The 24,880-nt window shown below is 36.9% G+C and overlaps 3 protein-coding genes across 5 annotated transcripts; 2 read left to right on the top strand and 1 right to left on the bottom strand.

Annotated features, from left to right (window-relative positions):
- LOC109727305 (peptidyl-prolyl cis-trans isomerase PASTICCINO1) lies at positions 1,660–10,992 on the top strand. 2 transcript variants are annotated; one of them, XM_020257366.1, is made up of 20 exons: positions 1,660–1,873; positions 2,744–2,828; positions 3,092–3,161; positions 3,244–3,341; positions 4,495–4,617; positions 5,541–5,573; positions 6,195–6,253; positions 6,581–6,662; positions 7,026–7,184; positions 7,324–7,381; positions 7,638–7,786; positions 8,200–8,297; positions 8,372–8,444; positions 8,727–8,786; positions 8,869–8,925; positions 9,667–9,735; positions 9,867–9,944; positions 10,204–10,305; positions 10,425–10,496; positions 10,579–10,992. In XM_020257366.1, the coding sequence occupies exons 1-20, from the start codon at positions 1,809–1,811 to the stop codon at positions 10,861–10,863; spliced, it is 1,875 nt and encodes a 624-aa protein (XP_020112955.1). In that variant the 5' UTR covers positions 1,660–1,808; the 3' UTR covers positions 10,864–10,992. The 2 variants fall into 2 exon arrangements, with proteins under 2 accessions (XP_020112955.1, XP_020112956.1); XM_020257367.1 differs by having other exon boundaries at positions 1,661–1,873; positions 8,375–8,444.
- On the bottom strand, positions 14,224–17,060 carry LOC109727183 (pentatricopeptide repeat-containing protein At4g02750-like). The gene has a single exon (XM_020257142.1). It carries the CDS (start codon positions 17,028–17,030, stop codon positions 15,228–15,230), a length of 1,803 nt encoding a protein of 600 aa, XP_020112731.1. The 5' UTR covers positions 17,031–17,060; the 3' UTR covers positions 14,224–15,227.
- Positions 18,725–24,739, top strand: LOC109727184 (UMP-CMP kinase 4-like). 2 transcript variants are annotated; one of them, XM_020257143.1, is made up of 12 exons: positions 18,725–18,792; positions 18,940–18,980; positions 20,521–20,577; positions 21,949–22,003; positions 22,424–22,541; positions 22,763–22,919; positions 23,044–23,124; positions 23,214–23,321; positions 23,424–23,489; positions 23,578–23,654; positions 23,893–23,920; positions 24,489–24,739. In XM_020257143.1, the coding sequence occupies exons 3-12, from the start codon at positions 20,551–20,553 to the stop codon at positions 24,516–24,518; spliced, it is 747 nt and encodes a 248-aa protein (XP_020112732.1). In that variant the 5' UTR covers positions 18,725–18,792; positions 18,940–18,980; positions 20,521–20,550; the 3' UTR covers positions 24,519–24,739. The 2 variants fall into 2 exon arrangements, with proteins under 2 accessions (XP_020112732.1, XP_020112733.1); XM_020257144.1 differs by lacking the exon at positions 23,578–23,654 and having other exon boundaries at positions 18,726–18,980.

Here is a 24,880-nt window from a genome sequence, read left to right as displayed (position 1 = left end):
GGTGGAAGGAATTGCAGCACGATGGAGAAGAATGAGGCGATCGGTACCAGACGAAAATATAATCAACATCGATCTTGGCTTTGCAGCAACATGTTGGGAAATTTGGAAAGAGCGAAACAGAAGAATCTTCGACAATCGGCAAGTTCGATACGATATTCTGGGAAGAACCATTCTCGATACTGTATCTTTTTGGAAATCAGTCTTAGTTAGCTCAAGCAATTAGGTACAATCGTACTATTTTGATAGTGGGTCGATGTGTTCTCTGTTTCTTCCTATTTGATGTGGATGTGCTCTTATCTTGTTACTCTGCACTTCTAGTCCCAGCTGTAAAATAGGGTTCATCCCTGTTTAATCAAAAAAAATTGTATGACTCATTTTTTTTTTAAAAAGTTTTTTTTTAATGCAAGGGTCATCTGAGTTTTCTGTAATACTTTCTTAATTAATTCTTTTAACTGCTAATGGGCCCAATTTGACTCGAAACCCCCACACGGCGTGACATCTATCAAACGGGTCTTACAATTAAAAGGATTGGGCCAAGGCGCTATTGAGTATTGACATCTAACCTGATGAACATGCAGTGATGCATTATAAAATATCGTCATTAATAACTTAGCATCTATTATAATTGGTATTTCGAATTTTCAAGATGCTGATCAGCTTGAAACAAAAATTAATACCATTATAAATTACCTGCTAATCTATTGTACATCCAACCTAAGTTTCTATAAAATAATTAGACAATAGGCGATGACTGTTAACTATCACTATTACTGCACAAAAAAAAGGGAGAGAGAGATTATTCGGCCCAAAAAATTTGCACATAATTGTACGTTAAATTAAAGAATGAAAATTTTGAGGCAGAGAGAAAGATTAACAATTAAGCAGCACACGTGGCGCACAATTACTGATGAGGTTCGTGATGACTTGGTAGAAGCGGCACAGTTACTACCTAGCTAGCGACCTCGCAGAGGCTTTGCCGACCCGTGATTGTGAGACGGCTAATTATCCAGCAAGCGTATTTTCACTTCCGTTATTTTGACTGGAATGAAAGTTGCATAATAAAATTTAAGCACCCCTGCAACGCATAGGAATTGCCGTTGTAGCGGCACGCCAATGCATCTCCGCCCACCTGCTGCTCGTCCTGTCTAGAATTTGGGCGTAATTCGCTGTGATGTTCCAGATGGGTTGAGGGTGATTTGGGGGTGAGTTTGGGAAGAGATAAGGAGTGAGATTGGGAGGAAGAGAGTAGGATTTTAGAAGAAAATAGAAAAGAGTGGGGAGAGATGAGAGGGGGAAGGAGAAGATTAGAGAAGAAGAAGGATAATTGAGGTAGAAAGCAGATTCAATATTCTATTCATGTCCTGCTTACATTACATCTTATTATCTTGGTATTTGTACTAATTGACAACTTGTGCTGAAATGTAAAAGCTTAGTCTATGAGGGCTAATACAGCAAAAGTGATAAATCGAGGAAAAACTCGTATGAGCTGCCATCTGATGCTAGCTGGATCCTTGAGTAATCCCGCTATCGGTTAAACGGGTGCCGGGTCGCCTTATCCGCACGATCCACAAAGGAGCGGTTAGTGGGCTCGCGTTTCTCACCCGCTCCGGATGGTTCGACCGCCCGCTCCGCCACGGTTGAAGTGTCACTACTTCCGCTCCCAAGCCATAGATTCTGTCGAACCCTTCTCCTTTCCCGATCTTCCCATCCTCTCTCTCTCTCTGCTCCGATGATGCCCTAATCCCGTCGCCCGCTAGGGATTTGAGAGAGGGATTTGAGAGAGAGAGAGAGAGAGAGGAACAATCGCCATGTCGAATGAGGAAGATTTCGCGCCCAAGAAGAAGAAATCCGTGGAAGAAGCCGAGAAGAAGAGGTTCCTCCTCAATCCCTCTCTCTATCATCAATCTTTTATTTTGTTTTTATTTTTTTGCACGAAATTATCCGAATTTCTTCTCAATTTCGCCGAAAGATCATAGTAGCACTTAAGATTTGGACTAAATCTTTAAGCTTGACTAGTTTGCTAGTTCAACGAGCAAACAAGTCAAGCTTTTACTCTCATCAAGTTAAATGAGGTTTACTTCTTTTTTTGTTTTTTTGTTTTTGTGTTGTTGCCGAGCAGATTTCATCTGTGTCGTATCAAACATTAGTATTTCATAATTTGAGCATAGTTTAAGGGCCGGAGCTTGTTGAGTAGGATCATATTTCACCTGGTTAAAAGATGAGATACCGGCCGATACTATGCCAAGCAAGTAGATTAGTAGATGGCATCTACTCACGATGTGAAATGTCGGAAAAAATATCACCTGTTGTCTAGCAGGTGTGCATGGAAATGAACAATTATCTATGGATTTCTCATTTGGTGTGATGAAAAGAAAGTGATATACGACACTACAGGGAAAATTGCGTTCGGTAAATGCTCATACTCGGAGGATGCATCATGTAATTCTACCATTTTCTGCTTTAAATTACAAATTCCTTTGCCCCTTGAGAGGAGCTAACTTGGTATTTTGACAAGGTTAACCTTAACTCAACCATATCACTTGCTTGGCATTTGTTTTTGGAAAGGTACAGTGCTGGTCAATAATGCATGACTAGAAGTCTAGAACAAGTCACTATAGGAAGGTTTTGTTTTTTTACTGCATATTTTCACTATAAGGTAACAACATCCAGAATTATGAAGATATGACTAGCTATATTTTGTCACTACGAGAATAGTAAAACACTTGCTACATTTTGTCTGCAGGAGGGAAAGAGTGATACCTGGAAGTTTGATGAAAGCGGTACTCAGATCTGGGGAGGGTACTGGAAAACCTGCAGAGGGAGATCAGGTAAGATTTTATTCATTGTCTGTGTTCATCTGTGCCTATCTAAATAATGGTTGGTTTATGCTTCCGCCTGTTTCTATCTAAATGATGGATGGTTTCTCTCTATCTTTTGTCAGATTACACTAGCTACACTAGCTGAAGCCTGTTTGGGCTGCTAGTGGTGGTTTGAACATGGTTCTTGTGTTTCTTATAGTCTGGACCCTCGTGGGCTGTTTCAGAATCTAATGAAATGAGGGTGCTGAATTGTTCTCTTCATTATTTTGCAGGTTATATTTCATTGCACTACTCGAACTTTGGATGGAGCTATTGTCAATTCTACAAGAGCAGAACTTGGAGGTGAGTAGGCTATTTTTACTGCCATTTCACTTCTTACTTTACACGACACTAATAAATTTTGGTGATTTGTCCGATGTAATAGGTAAAGGAAATCCTATCAGGCTTATCTTGGGAAAGAGCAAGATGATTCTTGGTTTGTCTGAAGGCATTCCTACAATGTTAAAGGGTGAAATAGCAATGGTATCTGCTTTAGATTCTTAACTTTCTTGTGCTTTAATCTGAAAAGTTTTTTTTTTTGTCAGGGTCTATTTTGTAGAAGTCCTTGTGCACCTGTCTTTAAATCACTTTGCTTTTATTCACAATTTTCTTGGAGATATTGATGCTTATCTAGAAGTTTCGAGTGACTATATTGTGCTCGATAAATAAGTTAAATGCATTGTTGATGGTTGAATGTGTGTGCTGTGAAAAACTAATTGTGTTCTGTGGTAAGGAATTGACATGTCCGCTTAGGGCCTGTTTGTTTGCATGGAAGTGGGGTGGAAGTGGGAAGGGGGAAGTAATTTTCGGTGAAAACAGACCACTTCCGTTGTTTGGTTCACCGTAATTTTATTACGCCCGAAAGTCTAGTTCACCCAAAATAATGAAATTGACTTCCCCCTCCCATGGGGCGAAGTCAATTTCGGTGAGGTGAAAAGAGGCAATAGTGGAAATTAATGTGTTGGGGTTACCCTCTTCTCTACCCTTTCCTCTCCCGAGTCCCAGACCCAACTCCAAATATATTCAATTGTGGAAGTAATTAAATTTTTTATTTTGATTGTATGTCTAAAATATGATCAAATTTGGTTAGGTAAGTTTTAATATATTTTTTGTTTAATTTGTATATTTAGAAAATGATGAAAAATGAATTTGTTAAATGTTAATAATTTTTTAACTTTAGAATTTTATTTGTTGTATTATTATAATTTATATGCAAACAAATAATCAAATTTTTTAAAATTTTATTTTATAATCATACATATATATAATTATATACATATATAATTATATTAATTTTTATTTATTATACTTTATTATTCACTAAGTTACAAAATAGACAATGGTATCACTTCGGAGGTAAGTATACCGGGGGTGAAGAGCTACACTTTTTACGTCATCTACTTCCAACCAAACAAACAACAGAACTCGCAGAATTGCATTTCCACAGTTAGAAACAAACAGCGAAAGTGAATTAATTTTCACCCCAACTCCACTTCAACCCAAAGTCCACTTCCACCCTAAGTCTACTTACGTTGAAACAAACATGCCCTTAATGAGTAATTATTACCTGTTCGATATTCTTCTGTGGGTTGAGAATCTTATATCATGATTTCACTCTAATATGTTTCATTTTCAGTTCAAAATGAAACCCGAGATACACTATGCTGAGGATGACTGCCCAGTCACAGCACCAGAGGGTTTCCCAATGGATGATGAACTTCATTTTGAAATCGAGATGTTGGATTTCTTCAAAGCCAAGGTAAGGCTGTCTTTCAGATGGTCTACGCTAATCTAGTTGTGACAAAATCTGGTTGGTTCTCTTTAGCTGACATATCTTTTATGACTTCTGTAAATTATCTGCAGATTTTATAGTCAAAGGTCATGATGCTGTTCTACATATTGATGTTTCTTCTATGCAAGCTCTTTCATAATTTTTTTCCCCCTCAGTGTATATGTGTGTGTATGTGTGTACATGCTTAAATAGTTATTTCTTGTTTTTTTTTTTCCTGTATACATTCACTTTTTTATGCTTTAATCCTTTCTTTCTCATTATTGGTAGATGGAGCAGGTATTCAATTATTGTATGTTCGGCAATTTTGTTGATTCTTATTTGCCCAAGATTTTGCTATTCATTAACTTTCAATTTATTAAGTTGTGATACCCATTGTTTCCATTACGATATCAAGAGTATCACAAGGATGCACAGCATTTATATTTTGTCTGCTGCCCTTGTCTGCCATCCTTTTTGTCTTCTTATTTGTCCATACTTTGGAATTCGGTCTCCATGGTGCAGCACATATACTTGGGAATACATAGTTTTGGTGTGGTTTGGATTTTTACATCTGCAATTCTTCATATTTTTTGTTGGTATGTTATCTGCTAATGAATGGTCAGAGTAACTTTTACTCAGTTGTCCTTAGTCACCCTGCATGATATTTATCGCCAGACCAAATAAGTATATATACATAGGGAATACTGGGCCATATAGCGCCTTAGCATTAGAAATAATTTGTTAAGTTTTTGAATATTTTGCAAAGGTGACCAGCTAAACTTCCATAAACTGCTTTAGATTTCTTTGTATGTTTGTCTTTTTTTCCCATGGTAAACTGTTAATGATGAATTGTATTAAAGATGTTTTTTGCTTCTTCAAAGTCTAACATCAGCATGTCTCCATTTGTCCAGGTCATTAGTGAGGATTTGGGGGTTGTGAAGAAGGTAATTAAAGCTTTTCCTTCTGGAACCCATGACCATCCAGATAAAACTTTTTGTGGTTGAAAATTTGAAATAGATATGGATTTTTAACTGGCATGGTATTATTTTCTTCTCCATTGGTGTGTTTCTCTTAGTTGATTTTGTGTACTTGCTGGTGTTTAAGTTTTTTTGTAATTTCATTTTTTTTAATGTCTGTGCTAGGCTCTTAATTTGCTTGCGCTAGATAAAATTATGCTGTCAATAGGTGTTGAGCTTGCTTGTTAGAACTATAGCTTCCTTTATTTACACCTTCTCTACAAGAGTCTCTTGATATTTTATACTTACAATTTGAATTTTGTAAATATGGTGATCTTCTTTGATATGTAAAGGTGGTTTTATAAGTTAAATTTCACTTTTTTTTTAATATGAATTCAACTACAGAAAACCTGAATTGAACATGCTTCTTCTTGAAAGAATCTTTGTGGTTGTTATACATGATAGATATAACATTTTTCTTTTTCTAGATAGGGGAAGTTCCCTTTTCATGAAGGCCTAGTGTGTACATTCTGATAGTAGTAGAAATGTTATATCCAGTGTTTGCTGTAGTCTTTGTTCTATGCTTATTGTTGACCTGTACCTGTGCAGATAACTGATGAAGGGCAAGGATGGGAATCTCCAAGAGAACCTTATGAAGTGACTGCTAGGTGAATGGCCTAATTTTGCATAATTATTGAAAACTCAATAACTATAACCTACTTTTGTCAATCACTGATGTATTTGTGGATGTTACAAGCATGGCTATTGTGCAAGTAGCACAGAAGGCCATGCTGTAACATATATTGTGCTGGCACTATGCTGTGACGTGTGAAAAAAACATTGAGTTAGATTTGAAGTACATTCAAGTCCATAAATTGGCTGAAATTGGTGCTGAAATAATGAATTCGTGCGTCGTCAATTCTCCCATAAAAGGAATACTTAATAGTGATTGTTCTTGGTGAGCCTGTTGTGTGACGTGCTTTTACTATTTTCAGGATTACTGCTAAGACGGTAGATGGAAAGGGAATTCTGCTTCATAAAGAAGAACCTTACTTCTTTACTTTTGGTAAATCTGAGGTCAGCAGATAGTTCCTTTGTTTACGATGGTATCTTTGGGTTTTTTCTGGGTTTGTTATATAGGAAAGTTGTATACTTTATATCCTTTCTGACAAAGCTGTAGTGGAAGTCATTGAACTGAGTTAGATGCTTTGAGGCAGAAATCTCCCCTTTAGTAGCCTGTTGTGTTATTATTTAATGATTCAACTTACTCTATTGTGCTGTTCAACTTCAGAGCCAGCCAGTTGTTGTGGTTGAACCTCTATTTTCGTTGAAAACATTTTAAAACGTATGTATACTAAGTGTAAACTTATCCTCTGGTCAATTGGGGTTGCTTTTTCCTTCTCATATGGTGTGTATAATTTCTGTGTTTATCTAGTTTAGGTACCAAAAGGGCTTGAGATGGGGATTGGAACAATGGCACGTGGAGAGAAGGCAATAGTTTATGTCAATAAAATCTATTTAACAAAATCTTCTTTAATGTCATCTCTAGAAGGTCTTGAAGAGGTTCAGTTTGAAATTGAACTAGTTCACTTTGTTCAGGTACGTTCACATTCATTTTAAATAGTGAATAGCTTTCATTTCGTGTAAAACGTTGAATATTGTTGGGTTGCTGAAATTCGGCTGTTGTTTTCTTCTTTTCCGGAAATTTACATTATACTAACATGATGTGTACTAAAAGGTGAGAGACATGCTTGGTGATGGACGGCTAATAAAGCGACGTGTAGTTGACGGAAGAGGTTCACCACTCCTCTACATTCAGTAGATCGATATCTCCTCTATAAGACTGCATCACATTTTCATGTCATAACGTAGTAACTAGTTTTGGTAAATGTGTTTCAAGTGAATCCAATGAAGGATGAAAATTGGTTTCATCAATTAGTGGGTATAAAATGAAATTATGGCATCATCATTATCATTTTTATTTATTTATTTGTTGGTGATGTGGTAGTATAACTTATTTGTCACCTTGACATATATATGGAATAATTTTAGGTGAGTTCCCTATGGACTGTCCTCTTCATGATAGCTTGTTAAGGGTGCATTACAAGGGAATGCTGCTTAACGAAGAAAAGACTCTGTTTTACGATACAAGAGTTAATAATGATGGTGAGCCATTGGAGTTCTGTTCTGGAGAAGGGCTAGTAAGCATCATACTTTTATCTTTCCACAAATTCTTATCTTGGAATTTGTTTGTTTTCAATGGACCTACCTTTATTAAGATTTTCAATTGGAAATGCTTGTCTTCGCTTTTGTTGCTTTCCATCAACAATAGCAATAAATGGATATGGATACTTATTGGCTGGAGTTGCGTACGGTCCATTGCTACCTTATCTGTTATAAAGCTACTGACATTATTCTGAAAAAGAAGGTTGAAATAGTATAAACAGTAAAAGAAATAGTAGGAATTTCTTCAAAGTTAGCTAATGTTCGGTGCTTCCTTTGGATGTCATGATGTCCAGGGGTGCTTCATTGTAGAATTAAAGTGCTTTTGATCCCTTGAAACTTTAAATTGTTTGATTTTATTTTAAGAAACGTATATTTCATCTTTTGGTAGGTGCCCGAGGGACTAGAAATGTGTGTTCGGCTAATGCTTCCCGGAGAAGTGTCTCTTGTCACTTGCCCTCCGGATTACGCATATGATAAATTTCCAAGGTTTACTTTACCTCTGTGTTAGATTTCTGTTACTTCTCCAAGTGAATTTTGTATGATATTAAGTCTTGCTGCAGCAGACCAGCTAGTGTTCCTGAAGGGGCTCATGTCCAGTGGGAAATTGAGCTACTTGGCTTTGAAATGCCCAAGGTAACCAGGTTTTCAAATGCTCCGAACATCCAATGCTAATTTGTGGAAAGATGAATTGTATAATATAAAGCATATCCAGCAGAGACTCCCATCTTTAAGCCTCATATTTTTTATTCTAGACCAAAGCCATCCACGTTAATTTTTATATGAGATCGGAATAAGCACAATTGTTATGTTTTTAAGAATGGCGCAGTTCAGTGATAAATATTTCATGATCCAAGTTAACTTTAGATTCAGATTCTACAGTCTCTTATTCTCTTGCATGACTACATGTGCATGCAGGACTGGACCGGCTTAACCTTTCAAGAAATCATGGAAGAAGCAGAAAAGATAAAAAATACGGTATGAACTATGAAGATATAATAGAGGTTACTTAATTATCACTGCCAAAAACACTCATATTGATGTTATTTTTTAATTATAGGGGAATAGACTATTCAAAGAAGGAAAGTTTGAACTTGCAAAGGCAAAGTATGAGAAGGTACGATGTATTTGATAGCTTTGGTGCACTTAAATATTTTCTATTTCACTGTGTTATGATTGGCTTAATTCTGAATCATAGGATATTGAGCTGAAGGGATGAGTTCCAGGTTTCTAAAACAAAACATTTGGAGAACACAGTTTCTTTATTGAGTAGGTGGTAACTCAACTAGAAAAGGAACAGCCCAAAGCAAGGGTTGCAGTAGAGTTAACATACGCAGCCTTACAGCTGCATCTGGAGAGTTTCTTTCTACAAGCCAAATCAATGAACTCATCTGGTAATGGATCTATGTTAACGCTGCAGAAAGGTCCACCCTCCAGGTTAAATACTTGAGGATTTTAGGTACCTCGTGGAAGTGACCAACCTTTTTTGCTCTAGGATATCATTTTTTTTTTTCTCGGGAATACAATGTAGAATATTGGTGCGTTTCTCTGACTTTATAAAAATCAGGCAGAAGCATTAGAACCTGTAACTACGTTCTTAATATATACCTCAAAATCATTCATTCCAACAAATTGAGTTGCATGTTATCATTGGGGCATCTTCAGTCTAGATTATTTGTGGGTATTTTTTGCTATATGATCTACATAAAATAAACAAGTTTCACAATAGTACCGCACTAAAACTTATGACAAAAATTTATCATCTCTGTTTATGTATATGTGTCTGATGTTGCTCTAGAATGTTCTTCCGTAGTCATTGGATCTTTATGCTTTAATTTTTCTCTTTTGGATTTTACAGGTGATTCGGGAGTATAATCATGTCAACCCACAAGATGACGAAGAGGGAAAAATATTTTTGAATTCAAGGGTATGGCGGTTGCTAATATCTCCCCAGTCACTTGCCAAAGTCATTTCACATAATTCAACAGTTTCTAAGTGGTATTAAAATTATCTTATTGAATTCAGTATTGAATCTTTCTCTCTTTATGATGGCTGCAGAACTCCCTGCATTTGAATGTAGCTGCTTGTTATCAGAAAATGGGCGAATACAGAAAATCAATCGAGACATGCAATAAGGTGCGAAGCTCTAAATTTCAGAAGAAATATCTGCTCCTAAGAATCTCTGATTCTATTTCTATTCTGTGCATGCTTTTAATCTGGTACTGTTAGGTTTATACCAACTGTTTCTGATCCTACTGTACGAATCACATGTAATTACTCTATTAGCCTGTAGGAACCGACTTTGTTGTATTCAATGCTTTTTCCCATTGGAGACGTCTTGACCAGAATAATATTATGCCTTTAAACTTTCTGAGTTTCCATTTCCGGAGAGCAGGTATTAGATGCAAACCCTCTACACGTCAAAGCTTTATATCGACGAGGCATGGCTTACATGTTAGGTGGAGATTTTGATGAGGCAAAGGAGGATTTTGAAATGGTTGGTTTTGACGCTTGTCTTTTCTTTTTCCTCAGAAGTTCTAAGAACCTACTAGCCTGTGTAATTGTTCAGTCGGATAGTCATCTAAGAACTGGATGTAAGCTTGCTTTTACTTTCAGATGGTAACTGTAGACAAATCTTCAGAGCCGGATGCTGCTGCTGCTCTTCTTAAGCTAAAGCAAAAGCAACAGGCAAGTATACGACAGACTCATTCCTAACTGAGCATTACCACAGAAGTGAAAACAATAATAATATTATCTTTTTCAAATTCAGGAAGTGGAGAAGAAGGCCAGAAAGCAGTTTAAAGGGCTATTTGACAAGAAGCCAGGGGAGATTTCTGAAGTGGGAGCTGATTCAGAAGATGGGAAGAGTCTGGACGACCCCACGAGCAAAGTTGAGGCAGAAAAAAATGATGGCGACGGGAGCACAGGATCTACCCCGAACGCAGGAACAGACTGCGCTTTCGAAGGTGAACGGACGGGATTTTTGGGCAGACTCTCGCCTTCAGGTAGAAGAATCCTCTCGGCCCTTGGTTTAAACAGGTGCTCCGTACTGTGAGTAGATTCAAGGTGGCAGAAACTATCAATTTTTTTTTGGGAAAACTTCAAAAAACCCTCCGTGGTTTCACACTTTTTTATTTTAGTATCCTGTGGTTTAAAGTGTTTCAAGTTAGTACCATGTGGTTTCTCATTTTATCACTTGGTTTAAAGTGTATCAAGTTAGTACTTTGTGGTTTTATTTTTGTATCAAGTTAGTATCCTGTGGTTTTATTTTTGTATCAAGTTTTTAAACCACAGGGTTCTAAAGTGATAAAGTGCGAAACCACCGGGTACTAAAGTGATAAAGTGCAAAACCACATGGTACTAACTTGATACACTTTAAACCAAAGGGTACTAAAGCGATAAAATGAGAAACCATAGGGTACTAATTTGATATATTTTAAACTACAGGGTACTAAAGCGAAAAAAATAAAACCACAAGGGGGGTATTTGAAGTTTTTTTTTTTTTTTTTTTTTTTGGACACAGCGAGAAATAGAGCACCATAAAATGAGCTTATTACACGTACCTCGCTTTGTATTTCATACTATAATAATACTGCTGCTAGGTGTTGTTGTATTATGCATATACTGAATTATTTCCTGTAGGAGAAAGTTCAGGAGTCCTAGTCTGTGCAATGCTTACGTACGATGAGTAAGTGATAGCCATAACTGGTGATCTTAAAACCTTGTTTCAAATAGCTTGAAATTAGGAAGTCGTGTTGCTAGAGCAGATTTTTTCTGACGGTTGGAGATGAAAATATAACATAAGTGAAGGACGGTGATTAAGGTTTCGTTTGGGATTGCGGGGAGATTGCGTTACGTGCGGTGAGAAAGTACATTAGAAAAATATTCTGTTTGTTTCCGTATGTAATATTGTATTCCGCATATCGCGATGAGTCGGTTACAATATATTTTCTGCGCTCTCACCGGAGAACGCAGAAGTATATCCCTATATGCTTTTTTCACAACTCCATTATATCTTACAGCGTCCAAACTAAGCCTAAGTTGCAATAGCAGAATAGAACAGTGGGGCGTGAGAGCACCCGTATATTTTGTTCTTTTTTTTTTCTTTTTTTTTTTTTTGAGGTAATAGATAGCTAGCTATCTGTTTCATTCATTAGAAAAATAAATTAGGCTTACAAAATGAAAACAGTTTGGGCCTCCGAAAGAAGAAAAAAGACGGGATAGGTGTACAAAAGAACAAAAATAAAATGATATAAGACAACAACGAAACTTGTAAGTAGAAGAACAAAACAAAGAAGGAAGGAAAGGGCTTTTTTATAAAATGATCCTTCAGAAATTCGAATTTGGTAAAATAATCTTACCAAAATTTTATTTGTAAAACTAGCCCTCCTTTCGCCACGTGGGCGCCACGTCAGGGATTCTTCAAAAAGACGGTGAATCATTCACCGTCTGTGTTATATTTGTTGTAAAAGCGGTGAATGGTTCACTGTCTTTATAAGGCGGTGAACCATTCACTGTTTTTAGTACAAATCACTACTCTGATGCGTAAATTTTTTCAAGTCCAGAATATGGTGTTCTTGATAAGACGGTGAATCGTTTATCGTCTTCTTAAGGAGGGAGAAGACGGTGAATCATTCCCCGTCTTCTCGAGGGCATAGGAACGACAAACTTGAAAGGGTGGAAAGGGGGATTTTGCACTAAAGGCGATAAATGGTTTATCGCTTTTTGAAGGCGGTGAACGATTTACCGCTTTCACAACAAATATTACAAAGACGATAAATGATTCACCGTTTTTGTAATAAATCATGACGTGGCACCCACGTGGCGAAAGGAAGGTTAGTTTTACAAATAAAATTTTGGCATGGTCATTTTCCCAATTTTGAATTTCTAGAGGATCATTTTATAAAAAAGCCTGGAAGGAAACGGCCAAAAGGCCGCAAAAGGAGACGAGGCAGTCAGAGGCTCGTGTTCCAGGCTGACGCCGAGAGACTGGCGCGCTCAAGTGCCCGAGTAGGGTTGGGAAGCTTCGCTCGAAAAAGAATATCGTTCCTTTTTGTCCAAACGATCTACCAAATAGCTGTCAGTAGAGTTAAGACTTTTAATCTTCCTTGGGCGTCTAGTAAACTGAGTAGTCTTGTCCACAGATCTTTCACTTCCTCCGAGGATGCTATCAAGTCTTAAGGCTTTTATATTTTGCTCTTTCAAAATAGTGAGGTTCACGGAGGAGGCTTCCTCGCTAGATACCGACAATCCATAAGGTAAGTTTAAGAAAACTCTTTTTCCCGTGATGCATTTGGTAAATGATAACGAAAAGTCGCAAAAATTATTTTCTGAAAACTTCAAATATGCTAGATTAAGTCTAACGGAACTGATCGTCAATACGAAAATTTCATTGGCGAAAACGGCTCAGAAGCACGAAAGCCTCTGCGCTTCTAAGAGCACACCAGTCCTGCTCCCTTTTTTTAATTAACTTGGACTTCATATTTCAGTTAGGCTAAAACTCAAATAATAGAGATTTGTATTTTTATATATAATTATTTATTTATATATATAAATATAAATTATATAAATATAAAATATATGTATTTGAGCTATTATCAAGACGAACACGAGCAAGATGACCCCATATTGTTTTCGGCTCGTTTATTAAACGAGCTAAAAAATTCAGCTCGTATTCGGCTCGTTTACTAAACGAGCGATTCGATCTCGAGCTCATTTCGAGCCGAACACAAGCTAGCTCGGGACAACAAGCTAGATTGCCACCCCTACTTCACCATCAACAGTTAAAAGGATAGTAAAATGCTACAATTTATAAACTACATATTCATTCAACAAATAAAATACTGCATTACTCTGTGTTCTATATTTTATCACTTTATTCTCTAGTTTGCAGGTTTTTCAGAAAACTAAACTTGAAACTATAGAAATAAACTATTTTGTTTGGATGCTAGGATTAGTTATCAAAGACAACATTCTAACTATAAAGTGATTTATCTTTTCAAATAAAATAACTAAAACCCTACGCAAAATGTATAGTTTGTATTTAAAAAGATATTTTACAAGTTTTCTAATTTTTTATGAATAATAGAACAATACAAATTTTCTATATACTTTGAAATATGCTAGAGAAATGAGGTGTAAATCTTATAGCTTCCAATCCAAGGATTTAAAAATCTTTTTTGAGCGCCGCTCATTTTTCCTTATGAGCAATTCTTCCTGTATATCCGAGCAGTAGAGTGTAAATCAAATATCCCACTACAGCAAAAGCACTAGAATTTTTTATTTATGAAACGCTCTATCGAATGTAATCGTTACCGAAAGGACAAGCAAAAGCAGAATCAACCAATCGAAGATAATTGTTACTGAAAGAACAAGCAAAAGCAGAATCAGACAGACAATAAAAGTGATGAGCCTCTCAAACAAATGTCAACTCCATAAGATAATCTAATACAAAATCCCCCGAGTCTCAAAATTGCTACAATTATTTCACCAAGAATTCCATAATTCTTATGTAATATTTGAATTTACAAAAGATTAAAAAAAAAGAAAAAAAAATATCAGTTCCATCTCACAGAAAGTGGCAACAGCTATGATCTCATAGCTTGAGTGAGACACTTTGATCATATCCCGCATCCAATTAGTCTAACTTCACAACAGTAATCATCTCCCTCAACTTCTAAATTTCTATAGCAAAATCACCTCATGCAGTTTAGAACATACAATAAGAAGAAAGGATACTCCCAAATCTTTAAGCTTCATTTTCAATCAGTATTAGTTTGCAAGCTCTCCAAGAACATAATTTTGATTTTGTATGTCAGATCTGGGAACAAATTACAGCAGCTGCTCACACAAATAATAATCTTCACTAATAGGGCACTGTTTACCATCCGGTTTCGTATGTGACATCCCGCCTCCACTTTCTCAACACTAAATACTGTTTACACTAGACGCGCTCAAGAATTTCTTGAGACCTAAAAGCTCATTTCAGCTTTCTTTTTCCCGTGTTTCTTTGCTATATGTCTCTTGCTACTGCTTCTTGAAGCAGAGGAGCGACTCGACATAGCTTTATGCTTTGAGATAAGATAGAATTCTCTCTAAACTAAACATATGGATGAACCATATCATGATATTTTATCCTTCAACAGATGTAAATGACCCATTAAATCCTGTTTCATCCATTACAATCGCGAGTCTTATGTACGTAAAAGAGAGTATCATCTTATTATTTCAGAGGGTAAGTTCCTCACTCAAATATCCCCCATCATCTCCCTCAACTTCTCCACCTTGCTAGCGAAAAATTCCATATATTGTAGGTTTTCGTAAGGGCTTATCCATCTTGATTCTTCTTTCCGAGGGATCATATCACCTTCATACAATAAATATCACAAATATCACCTTGATTGTTTCGTGCCACAATTCTCAACCTGTAGATACTAATGTTCTTTTGCTCTTATGGTGCCTCCTACAAGATGATTTCAAGTGAGCACCAATTTCATTCGACATAGAGAAAACCATGCTCTTCTTGCCTTCTGAAATGACCTTTTCTTCGTCGACAGAATAAGATTCGGACTCTTCCACACCAACTAAGCTAAACCCTAAGTCCTTTTCCAAACCTTTCTCCCTTATCACCTCCCTCAACTTCTCAACATCATCCCATCGACCTTCCGCAGCATAAATGTTCGACAAAAGCACATACGGCCCGATATCTTGGGGCTTCATCTCGATCAATTTTTTACCCACAAACTCCCCAAGCTTCCAATTGCAATGGTTTGTTGAGGCTGACATTAACGGACCGAGTAAAGCTGGGGACCCTTCAAGGTTTAGCTTCTTCATCAGTTCCTCTGAATCTTTAAGCAATCCAGCTCGACTGAGAAGGTCCATCATGCAACCAAAGTGCTCAACTTTGGGCTCGATGTTGTAAAACCAAATCATTCGGTCGAAACACCACCATCCTTCGAAAACCATCCCATTGTGAGCACACGAACTAAGAATGCACACAAAGGTTTTCTCGTTGGGATTTATTCTCCTTTTCTCCATCTCCATGAACAAATCGAGCGCCTTTTTACCTTCGCCGTGAAGGCCATATCCGCGAATCATCGAATTCCACGATACAACGCTCCTTTCTTCCATCGAATCGAAAACTTCCTTTGCCGAATCCATGACCCCGCACTTGGCATACATAGTCAATAGCGCGGTTGAAAGCAAAACATCAAGCTCAATAGTTTTGCATCCATCCGTAATCAAAGAATGGACCCATTTCCCTCTCTCGAGCTCACCCAAATTAGCGCAAGCCGTCAAGACGCTGACGAAAATCGCCTCGTTGGGCTTCACATCTCCGACCGCCATCATAGAATCGAACAACCTCAAACAATCCCTATACTTCTTCAACCTTGCATAAAGTGCCAAAATGACATTCCACGACACCGAATCCCTCTCCGGCATTTCATCGAACAGCTCCCTCGCAGACGTAGCATCACCAATTTTAGCGTACCCACTAATCATTGTGTTCCAAGAGACAATATCCTTATCCGGCATCACTAAAAACAGCTCCTTTGCGGCGCGCATATCTCCGATTCCGGCATACCCGGCAATCACGGCATTCCAAGTGAACCGATCTCTATTGGGCATTTTGTCGAACAGCTCCCGTGCGACCTTAACGTCGCCGATCCTCGCGTGCCCGCTAATCATCGTATTCCAGGAAACGACATCCTTATCCGGCATCGCCAAAAACAGCTCCTTTGCCGCGGCCGCGTCGCCGGCCGCGGCGTATCCGGCGATCATGGCGTTCCAGGTGACGCGATCTCTCTCGGGCATTTCGTCGAAGAGGTCGCGCGCGGCGCCCAGCATGCCGTTCTTGGCGCAGCCGTCGATCATGGAGTTCCAGCTGACCAGATCGGATTCGCGCGCGGAAGCGAAGAGCTCGCGCGCGGCGGGGAGGTCGCCGAGGGAGGAGTACATGTGGAGGAGCGCGTTGCGGACGACGAGGTCGGCGTCGAGGGCGGATTTGGCGGCGCGCGCGTGCAGGGCGCGGGCATGGAGAGGGAGGGCGAGGTGGGAGGCGACCTTGGCGAGGAGGGGGAGCGTGAAGCGGTTGATGGGGAGAAGAGGAAGAGGAGGAGGAGGACATGGTGGAGGAGGAGGAGGAGGAGGGTTTCGGTGGCGGAGGAGGCGATGGAGATGGGGAGAGGACGAGGACGAGGACGACGACGAGGGTTTGGGCATGGTGGGTGTGGAAGTGGGTGTCTTTTTGGGTGAGACGTGTTTCTACAAGGATTTAATGATTTAAGGCTAAAATACAAAAAACCCCCCTCAAAATACTCTTTTTATTTTTTTGTCCCAACTTTAAAAGTCTATATTTTTGTCTCCTTAAAATTTTAAAAATATTTTCAAATGGTTACAACATTAATGGAGATGACAAAATAACTAATTATCCTTACTTGTTCTATTAAAAAATAAATGTTTTGGTAAATTTTTGTAATTTACAAGAATATTTTCGGTCTAAATTGTAAGAAAATGAATGAATTATGTACTAACTTGAAATTTTGAAGAAGTAAATATAGATTTTTAAAAATCAGGGAGGGCAAATGAGAAAGTAAGTATTTATGGGAGGATTTTCTGTATTTTAGCCATTATTTAAATACTAGGTCCAAATCAGTCGGTTCGACTGGTCCGATCGTGACTTAGTCTATAAAACGGTTCCATTCAACCTTCTAAATCAAATAAGTGAAAAAATCCGAACCGGTGAACTAGTCTAGTTTTTGCTGGATTTTCGCTCAAGTTATATTAAAATTTGACGGTCTAAAATCAACTTAGTTGATTTTACTTTTTTAGCACAAATTAATAAAATAATAAAATTTAATTGCTAACTAGTAAGTCAACTATGGGTTGCACTAATGACGTCATGCATATAAATTATTATTTATAATAATATTATATTATATATATGATTATTTTAGTACTATATTTAATTATAAAATACTGATTTTTAGAAAAAATAAATAACATTATCGATTCGCTATTTGACCTGATTTTTAAAACATTGCAAAATGTAATGGTGTTTATGAGCAAACACGAAGGACTTGGGACCAGCGCGAGAATGGTTCAAAAATAATTTTTTTGATAACCACAAGAAAGTTAATTATAAAAAAATGTTTGAATCACAAAGTGGCAAATTAAATATGGTTATGCAAATTTTACACCACAGAGTGGTAAATTGAAAATAAGCCAAACTACAAGGGCAAGTTAAAGTTTATCTTAGAGCTTAAGAAAAAGAAGATTTGGGAAAACTTCAAATACCACTTGTGGTTTCACACTTTCTCACTTTCGTATCCTGTGATTTAAAGTGTATCAAGTTAGTACCCTGTGATTTCGCACTTTCTCATTTTAGTATCCTGTGGTTTAAAGTGTATTAAGTTAGTAGTCTGTAGTTTTATTTTTGTATTAAGTTAGTACCCTATCATTTCATTTTTTTCTTTTTATTATTCATTTCGGAGTATTTTATTTGTTAAATCGGTGACAAAGTTAAAACTAAAGGATATTAAAATGGATATTCGATAAACTTAGGTAGGGTATCTGAAGTTTTTTGTATATAATTTAACGAAATATTAAACCACATGGTACTAAAGTAAGAAAATGCAAAACCATAAGGTACTAGGTTGATACACTTTAAATCACATGGTACTAAAGTGAAAACTGTGAAACCACAGGGTACTAACTTGATACACTTTAAACCATATGATACTAAAGTGAGAAAGTGCGAAACCACAGGGGGGTATTTGAAGTTTTCCCAAAGGATTTTGTAAAAGGGGTGGTTAAGCAGAGCGTAAATTGAAAGGGGGCTTCGTGTTATTTAGCCTCTCCTCTATATAAAGAAAACTCCCGTTTCTCTTTACCGCCATTTCTCTCTCTCGCACCTTCGCGAGCCCGAGCGGAGAAAGAGAGAGAAAAAGGAGCGAGATAAAAACCCTAATCGCCCTATCGCAAGGTATCCGATCCCTTCCTCCACCTCCCAATCCCCTTCGAATCCGATTCGATTCACCCTCCACTTCGGAATCCCCCACTCGCCCAATACTCCGATTCCGATCCCTGTGTGCGATTCTCACTGTATATATCTTGTTGTTGTGTGTGTCAGTTCGCATATCGGATTGATCTCGCCGGAGAGTGCCGAATCTGGTATAAATTTTGACTATTTAGCGTCTCGGATCATGTTTTTGTGGTATAATCGAGACAGGATTGTGTTTTTCTGGATAAATTTTGATAATTTGACTGTTCTGTTGGGTAATCAGATATCTCGCTCTATATGGAGCTCGCCATCATTATTCTTCTTCCTCTGTATCATTTCATAGACCCGAGACCGCCTTTTTGACGTTTGATCCCCTTGGGGAGTGCTAATTCTGATAAAATTTTGATACTTTTGCGGTTAAGATCAATTTTTCTGTTCAAATGGGGTTGCGTGATGGAGTACCATTTGATTTTTGAGAAAATTTTCTCTCCTTATAGGTAAAATTTGATGGGGGTATCTTTTGAACTGATTAGAGTTTAGATATGAGTGGGCTTACGTGACTTTTTGCGGTAGGTTATGAAATTCTTATACCAGTTTAGTAATCAGACATCTCGCTCTTTCCGTGTATGATACCCTCGGGGAGTGCTGAATCTGGTGTAAATTTTGAATCTTTCATGGTTCAGATCATTGCATGATGGAGTACTAGTTTATTTTTTGAGAAAATTATGTATTTTTATAGATTAGTTTTGACGGGATTATCTTTTGATATGAATAGAGATTAGATATGAGTGCCCTTAGGTGACTTGTCACTGTAGGTTATACCAGCTAGTGTAATACTAGATTCCTGAGAATGTATTGTGTTGTCGAGAGTCCTAAATCTGGTTTGAATTTCAAATCTTCAATGGCTCTGATCATCATTTCCTCTTCTAATGTTGATGCATGATGGAATACTAAATGATTCTTGAGAAAATTTTGTGTTTTCATAGATAAGTTTTGATGGGAGTATCTTTTGAATTGATTAGAAATTAGATGGGATTCCATTTTGGTAGCTTGATGCAGTGGGATTTCGATTTTGTTACACCAGTTAGGGTAGTAAGACGTTCTTTCTGACAAAGCCTGGAAAGGGTATAAAAATCTCGTTCTTGGAACAAACTTATGCTTTGTAAATTTGTGCAATAATCGCTGTCTTAGTTTGTAGGTGGTTTTGTTAAGAATTTACTCGGTTCTTTGATGTATTTTTCTCCTTTCTTACTCTTCAACTTTGTAAGAATCTTTGATAAATGAAACTTATATAAAATATATATAATAACCCAAACCAGCGTACTAGTATTAGCAGCTTGTTAGGCCTAAACTACTATTCCAAAATGCTTCAGGCCAACTTGCTCCTACTAGAGTGCTATTCCTTAACTAATACGAGACTGTTGGGGTGTATTATTACGGGGCTATTGGGGTGCAATAGATATTTTTTAAGTCGAAAGATATAGTGGCAATAATTTTATGCAATTATAGGCAGTTTTGGTCAATGGAAATTTTTGATCAGACAGACCAGGACAATACGATAAGCTCCTTTCTTGTTGACACCTGATTTTTAGTTTTTACTATGAGTATATTTTACATTGGGATTGTTCTTCTCTATGAAGTAGCAAAGCAGTCTTTGGTTTCTTTAGGCTTTCCTTTTCACTTACATTACGATGGCTTTCCTTTTTACAGATTAGTTAGCAAGAAACCTGATTGAGTTTCATGGGAACTAAGGTTGATAAAGACAAGGTACTATCTTTTTATTTTTAATTTTAGTTTTTTAAGTCATACAGCACTTTGGTTTCATCTACAAATTGCTGCTGTTTGAACAATCTTGCTCTGCTTTCCTATGCACTTGACTCATCTATCATATCACTCAATAAGCCTAAAGTTCATAGAACTTTAATATCTACAGATGTATAATTAAGTGCATGAAGGTTCATTGAGTACTATATGAGTGAACATCACTTTAGCATCTTTATGTATGATTTACACCATTGATAACTGTAAAGTTATAAAAAATTGATACTTAAAAGCTGTGAAAACTGTAGGGCACTCGATCCAATATTCATAAACACAACTTCGAGAACATTGATTTTCTGAGAGAACCTTTAAATTTGCTAAGTTATAACTTGGGCGGGGCTGTTCATGTTCATGTCTCATAAGGGGGCCATGTGAACACATTTATTTAAAGAGATAACTCAACCTGAGAATGGACCAAGTTATTAATCAGGTTAAAACGCTAACTTGAAGCCAACCTATTTATTAAATAGATAAAACGAAAGTGATCCATGTGATTGATGAATGTTTAATGCATGTAGGGCCTCTTTGGATTCATAAATAAATTATTTGGTAGATCTCTCTTTGTTTACTTAAGGGGCATGTGTTGCTACTTGATTGACGCTGAGTGCAAAAAGATGTCTTCAACTGTATAGTACATATCTAAAACTGCATAGTATATTTGATATCTAAATAATTATTCTCAGCATAAGATAAATCACAGAGTAGGTGGAACCTACTGTCTTGGAAAGGCAGAATTGTTACGACCTAATGATACCTGAAAAATCAAACTCCTATTATAAACAAATAAGTTTCTCCCACATTTAAATGACACTGTGAAATGGAATAAAGAAGGTTAATATTATTTCAAAATCTTTTGAAGTGAAATGGGCCAGAATAACTGCAGGTTCAGTATATACTCTGAACTGGATAGAAAATGTTTTAATAATGTTAGGCAAAGCATGTCAACTCAAAAGTTACCCGTGTAATAAACATGCTAAATGGGCTGGTCCCAGTTGTTCTGGACCACTGCTCCAGGCAATTCGAAAGCTAGCAAGTTTGTCTTGACTTCTAGTCCTGTCCATGCAGTGATTCCAACCATAAATATATTCTCTTTTTTTTTTTTGTCCTGCCTCGTAAGTTCTGTCAACTTTTTGTTCTTTATTAAGTCAAGACTTCTGCTTCTGTTGGCCATTTTTTCTTGCATTGTCTATATAGTTTTATGAAGTATCGGAATAATACATTTAGATTCAATTTTACATTACTCAGAAGAATCAAGTATTAATTTTCCTTATAAATTAAATTTTGATGAGTTGATGATTATTAGCTGTTTTGCTGCAGAATTCAGATGGGAGTCTTCTTCGTGACAAGAAGATCACAATTGTGTTTGTCTTAGGTATGGATTTTTCTCGCTTTGTCGAATGAGAGTTGTATAATCTCCTGACATATGAGTTCCCACTATTCTTTGTTCAAGGTAATTTTAAGAAGCAAATTAATTTAAACAAATCAGAAGCATGCTATACAACACACACAAACACACACAAAAAGAAAGAAAGAAAGAAAGAAAAAGTAAAACTATATGTACCTTATTAAGATATCTGTTTGTAATTCTGATTAGGAACAAGTAAAATGTAAATAAGATTGTAATTGTTGTCACACAATCTAGCTGATCCATACATGTAATGGTGATGACTTCTTAATGCAGCTTTCGTTTTCTTCCATTGCATGTTAAAACTACTGCTTTCTATAATTCCCAGCATATTTTTTCATACAATTTGTAGATCTGATTGGTGCATTTTTTTTTATAATTCTACAGGTGGTCCTGGTTGCGGTAAAGGCACACAGTGTGAAAAGATCGCCAAACACTTTGGGTTCACACATCTTAGTGTTGGTGACCTTCTGCGTGCAGAAACTAAAACTGGCTCTGCATATGGGTATTAAATAACACTTGCCACTTCAAAAGATTGTCTTTATTTATTTTATTTTTTTGGAAATTTTGTTGTTTTTTTTGGCATTATTATTAAGTAGTCTTTTTCTGTCCGGGGAATTTTCTTCTGTTGCACAAGTATTTATGTTGAAAAGAGATCTTAGCTTTTTGTGTTGTGCCAGTTTTCTTAAAACACAATTTTGGTCTTGCTGATCTCTGCTTCTTCAGTGCCATGATCCAGACAATGATGAAGGAAGGGGAGATTGTACCTTCAGAAGTCGTGGTTAAGCTGTTACAGCAGGCTATGCTTAGAAGTGGAAACAACAAATTTCTTATTGACGGATTTCCTCGCAATGAAGAGAATCGTCTGACATATGAGAGTGTTGTAATGCTCTCATTCACTATTTACATTTTAATCATTTCAGCCAAGTTACTGGTTGTATGTTTCCATAGTGTGTTGTTTTGTTCCAGGATATTGTTCGTTATGTACCTTTGTATTCATGTGACAGATGAAAATTGAGCCTGCATTCATTCTTTTTCTTGACTGCCCACAAGAGGAGATGGAGCGGCGGGTTCTAAACCGCAACCAGGTTTCTTTTTTGTCTCTTTACTTTTTTCAAGCATGTTTTGTCATAACATTATGGAACTTCGACATGTCTACTATTTGGCTATTTTGTAGGGACGAGACGATGATAATATTGAAGCAGTTAGGAAGCGTTTCAAAGTTTTTTCGGAGTCCACTCTACCTGTTATTGAATACTATGAGCGAAAGGGAAAGGTTCGAAAGGTAAATTTGTAGTTACCTTCCTTTCATTTGTATACCATCATGGATGGATGAAAAGTGCTTCTTGATTTTAACGGTTGAGTTATGTGTTGGACAAAATCTCAGGTTGATGCCGCAAAGCCAATTGATGAGGTTTTTAATGACGTAAAGGCCATTTTTGCTCCATATAAAGTAAGCCTTTATATCCTCTTGATGCATCTGTCAGTTTACAAGTGATGATTGAAGAGAAATATGCATAGAATTTTGTGCTCTTTGGTAGGCAAATTTTGTGAGCAGTTCAAATTTCAACGCGGAAGCTGGAGTTGAGCATAGGATGTGTCCAGCACTATCTAAGCGGTGCTTCTTTGATCGATGAATTAGTGAACTACTCATTTTTTATATCTATTATTCTGAATTAACTACTTAGTTTTGTGCTCTTCATACTTTGCCGATTATGATTTTGGAAAATTAGTATTGTTTTGATTCCTTATTTACTTGCAACTCACACAACAGTAGTAATATTTTTTTCACATATAAATTCATATACCCGCTGTTATTTTTCGTGCTTTAATTAAATTTTATCTGTATTTGACAGGTTGGCTAGATGTGCAAGAAAAACCAAGGTAAGATCAACAATTACCTTTCTGTAACTGCAATTAAAATTCAAGAACATTCCCTCCGTTTCAAGCTATATGTCTTGTAAACACATGAAACATAACCAGATAACGACTTTGTGATCTTGATCTTTCCGTTCAAGCGCCTGCTCTTACCCTTTTAGTTTTCTTTCGCAATATACTGTAATAAATGGCAAGAAATTAATATCTGGAAATTTAGAAAAGTTAGACATTGTACAAAGTATATATAGTTACCATCACCTTTCAGTAATAGAATCTTAAGCTTAATTTTCAATAATAACATCCAGGCTATGACAATGAATTGCCGACGAAACTTTGCTTACCTCTAGTTATATATTACATATTTTTGCCTCATTATTAGCAAACTAAGTAACAGGAAATACGAGCATGCGAGATACTGGGCCTTCGAAGAGCGAAATCAAAAGGATAAGTTTTTCTCTGTTCAAGAGAATATTTTTGGCTGTAATATGATGATCTTATGTTAATCTAAAAGCAGAGCGCACTCGAATTTGCATGGTTTTAGGTTTCTGAATATGATTTATAAACTGTTTTGCAGGCACTTTTTAGGAAGAGAGCTCCTGTGTAAGCTTCATGAGGGTCGGCGATGCTGTTAACGTGCCTAACAGTAAGAAAGTAATGTGTATTCTTTCTGTGTCATTGTGAACATGTAGCTAGAGTGGTCTCTATGAATGTATCTAACTCCTAGGAGCCAAGCAAATAGTTGTATTACTAAATAAGATAGAAATAAATGTCATCTTTATTATCTTATCATTATAGGAATAGTATTTGTTGCAGAGTTTGTTGTAACTCTCTACTTCACTGTGACACCTCCTCCAAAAGCAAAAGCCTCAACGGAGGATTTAAAATGCTCATCGACACGGGCCATATTTACCGTGCCGTATTATGTCAATACGATATTGGTGTGACTATATCGATGCGATATAATTT

The sequence above is a fragment of the Ananas comosus genome, linkage group 22, assembly GCF_001540865.1.
Source record: "Ananas comosus cultivar F153 linkage group 22, ASM154086v1, whole genome shotgun sequence".
NCBI classification, from domain to species: Eukaryota; Viridiplantae; Streptophyta; class Magnoliopsida; order Poales; family Bromeliaceae; genus Ananas; species Ananas comosus.
This window is presented reverse-complemented; position numbering and strand designations above follow the sequence as displayed.